At 43.0% G+C, this 2409-nt stretch overlaps 1 protein-coding gene across 1 annotated transcript in view; it reads right to left on the bottom strand.

Moving 5' to 3' along the window:
• Pdk1 (pyruvate dehydrogenase kinase 1) overlaps window positions 1-2409 on the bottom strand; it is a 31802-nt gene that overhangs the window by 19739 nt on the left and 9654 nt on the right. Inside the window, exons 4-5 of the mRNA XM_021186521.2 lie at window positions 1113-1297; window positions 793-882 (exon numbers count right to left, since the gene is read on the bottom strand). Of these exons, the coding sequence (XP_021042180.1) occupies window positions 793-882; window positions 1113-1297 (275 nt within the window). The remainder of the gene's footprint in view (window positions 1-792; window positions 883-1112; window positions 1298-2409) is intronic.

Raw genomic sequence — 2409 nt, 5'->3', positions numbered from 1 at the left:
AGGCCAGCCTGGTCTACAAAGTGAGTTCCAGGACAGCCAGGGCTACACAGAGAAACCCTGTCTCAAAAAACCAAAATATATAAATAAATAAATAAATAAATAAATAAAAATAATGCTTGAAAAGAGCCAATCTGTGGTAGCACACATCTTTAATCCCAGCACTCAGGAGGCAGAGGTGGGTGGATCTTTGTGAGTTTAAGGCCAGCCTGGTCTATAGAGCCAAGGCTACACAGAGAAAATCCTGTCTGAAAAACAAAAACAAAAATGCTTGAAAAGATGCAAATTAAACTATTATGAATTTTCACTCTTCGAATTAGGAACTAGAAAGGACAGGCTCAGAACCTGAATATGTTACTGTATTTATTTACTGTGTATGTGTGTACTTCTCTGTGGATATATGCATGCCAAGGGGTATATATAGAGACCACAGGGACAACTTTCAATGGTTCTCTTCTTCCAACTCAGTGAGTTCTGGGGATCAAATTTAGGTTTTAAGTCTTCACACACTGAGCCATCTCAACAGCCCTTTTTTAGGGAGAATGGGGAAATTTTTGAGTTTTTCGAAGCAAAACGGTAAGCAAAACACTTACTAACATAGCAAACTTTACTATCAGAGAATTCTACCTGGAAGACACTCACCTTACATCCTGTATAATTAATGTCATGAAGCGACTTCCAAACCTAGCAGTTGCTCCTAACGTTTTTTCTCTCACGATACAGCAGGAGATCTACGGAAGGGAACCACGCTCAGCTCAGACCCCGCATCCTGCTACAAACGACAGCTGCACCTACCTTTAATGACCTCCACCACGTCGCAGTTTGGATTTATGCTTCCAATGTGTTTTCGATGAGATGGACTTCCTTTTCCACCAAACAATAAGGCTATCAAAAGCAAAGAACCAAACCAAGTAAACACATTTGCCTAACACCCCTTTCCAGATCTACATAGTACTCAACAGGAGAGTGGATATTTTCCTTAAGCGTAAAGAGGGTATTTTGCCTTCTTTGAAGAGCAGTAATGTTCACTCTAAAGGGACACTTTCTAGATAAATGTAAGGGCACTCGCTACACATATCAATTAGCTCTTCTTTCAACGTCCTCCGGACACTTACAGTGCTGGTTGAGTAGCATTCTAATTGAGATGCGACTCATGTAGAATCGATCCAAAAAGTACTGAACATTTTGGCTGGTGACAGGATCCACCCCGAAGCTCTCCTTGTATTCAGTCACACCCTGGGCCATGGTGGGAATGACATCATTGTGCCGGTTTCTGATCCTTATCACTGTGTCTGTGAATCTAAACAAACCTCTGGGTCAGAACAGCCAAATATTTTGACAAGTGACTTCAATACTAAGATACAAGCCGCAGCTACATAAAGCCTCCTTCAGAGAATGGAGAGCTGGCGAAGGCTCTCCCACACTTGTTTAAATTCATTTCAACTCGTGAGATACACAGAACCCACAAGGTACAAGAATCTCAAAAATAAGACTTACATAATTTTTGGATTCCTGTAACACTACATACTACTGTGAACAGTGTAAGGGTCCCCCTTATCCATTGTCACCCAAGCCACACTACAGTGCCAGGGTTTCCTGTATCCAGTAGTACCTATGCATCTGAGGCTCACTAATGAGGATGGCGTTCCAGAGACACACGGCTAAGAAAAGTTCCTTGTTTCTAGGGAAACACTCCCCAAGGAATCAAGCTGAGAAAGCCAAGAAAGTTGGCTGTGGATCTCCTCCCTAGAGTTCAGAGAAAAGAAACCACTTGGAATAGAAAATCGAAAAAGGAACTCTGGTTTCATCCCCCTGGATTTCTATCGTGCATGAGAAGGGGGGCAGTGGTGGCGCACACCTTTAATCTCGGCACTCAGGAGGCAGAGGCAGGGCATCTCTGAGCTTGAGGCCAGCCTGGTCTACAGAGTCCCAGGATAACCAGGGCTGCGCATGCAGACAAACCCTGTCTTGAAAAGCAAAAACAAAACCAAAACAGAAAACTAAACACAAAAACCAAAGTGGACGAGAAAAGGAAACTGTTGGATTAAAAGAGATTTTTCAAGTCGTACTGCCTTCTTGCTTTCGTCAATTTAAAGAGTAAGATAAAAGAAAGAAGTCTTAATTGTGATGCAACTAGTCACCAGGGCTCACACTTCTGAATGAGTGCTTTCCCGAGACACCAGCCTGAGTGCCATTAGCTCCAGTGATTTTCTCACTTTTGGAATTCTTAGTCGGGAATAAACTTCAAAACCAAGCTATTAAGACAAAATATAGGGCTGGTGAGATGGCTCAGTGGGTAAGAGCACCCGACTGCTCTTTCGAAGGTCCAGAGTTCAAATCCCAGCAACCACATGGTGGCTCACAACCATCTGTAACAAGATCTGGCGTCCTCTTCTGGAGTGTCTGAAGACA

This window comes from Mus caroli, chromosome 2 (assembly GCF_900094665.2).
Source record: "Mus caroli chromosome 2, CAROLI_EIJ_v1.1, whole genome shotgun sequence".
NCBI lineage: Eukaryota > Metazoa > Chordata > Mammalia > Rodentia > Muridae > Mus > Mus caroli.
The sequence above is the reverse complement of the archived record's forward strand: the minus strand, read 5'-3'. Positions and strand labels throughout refer to the sequence as shown.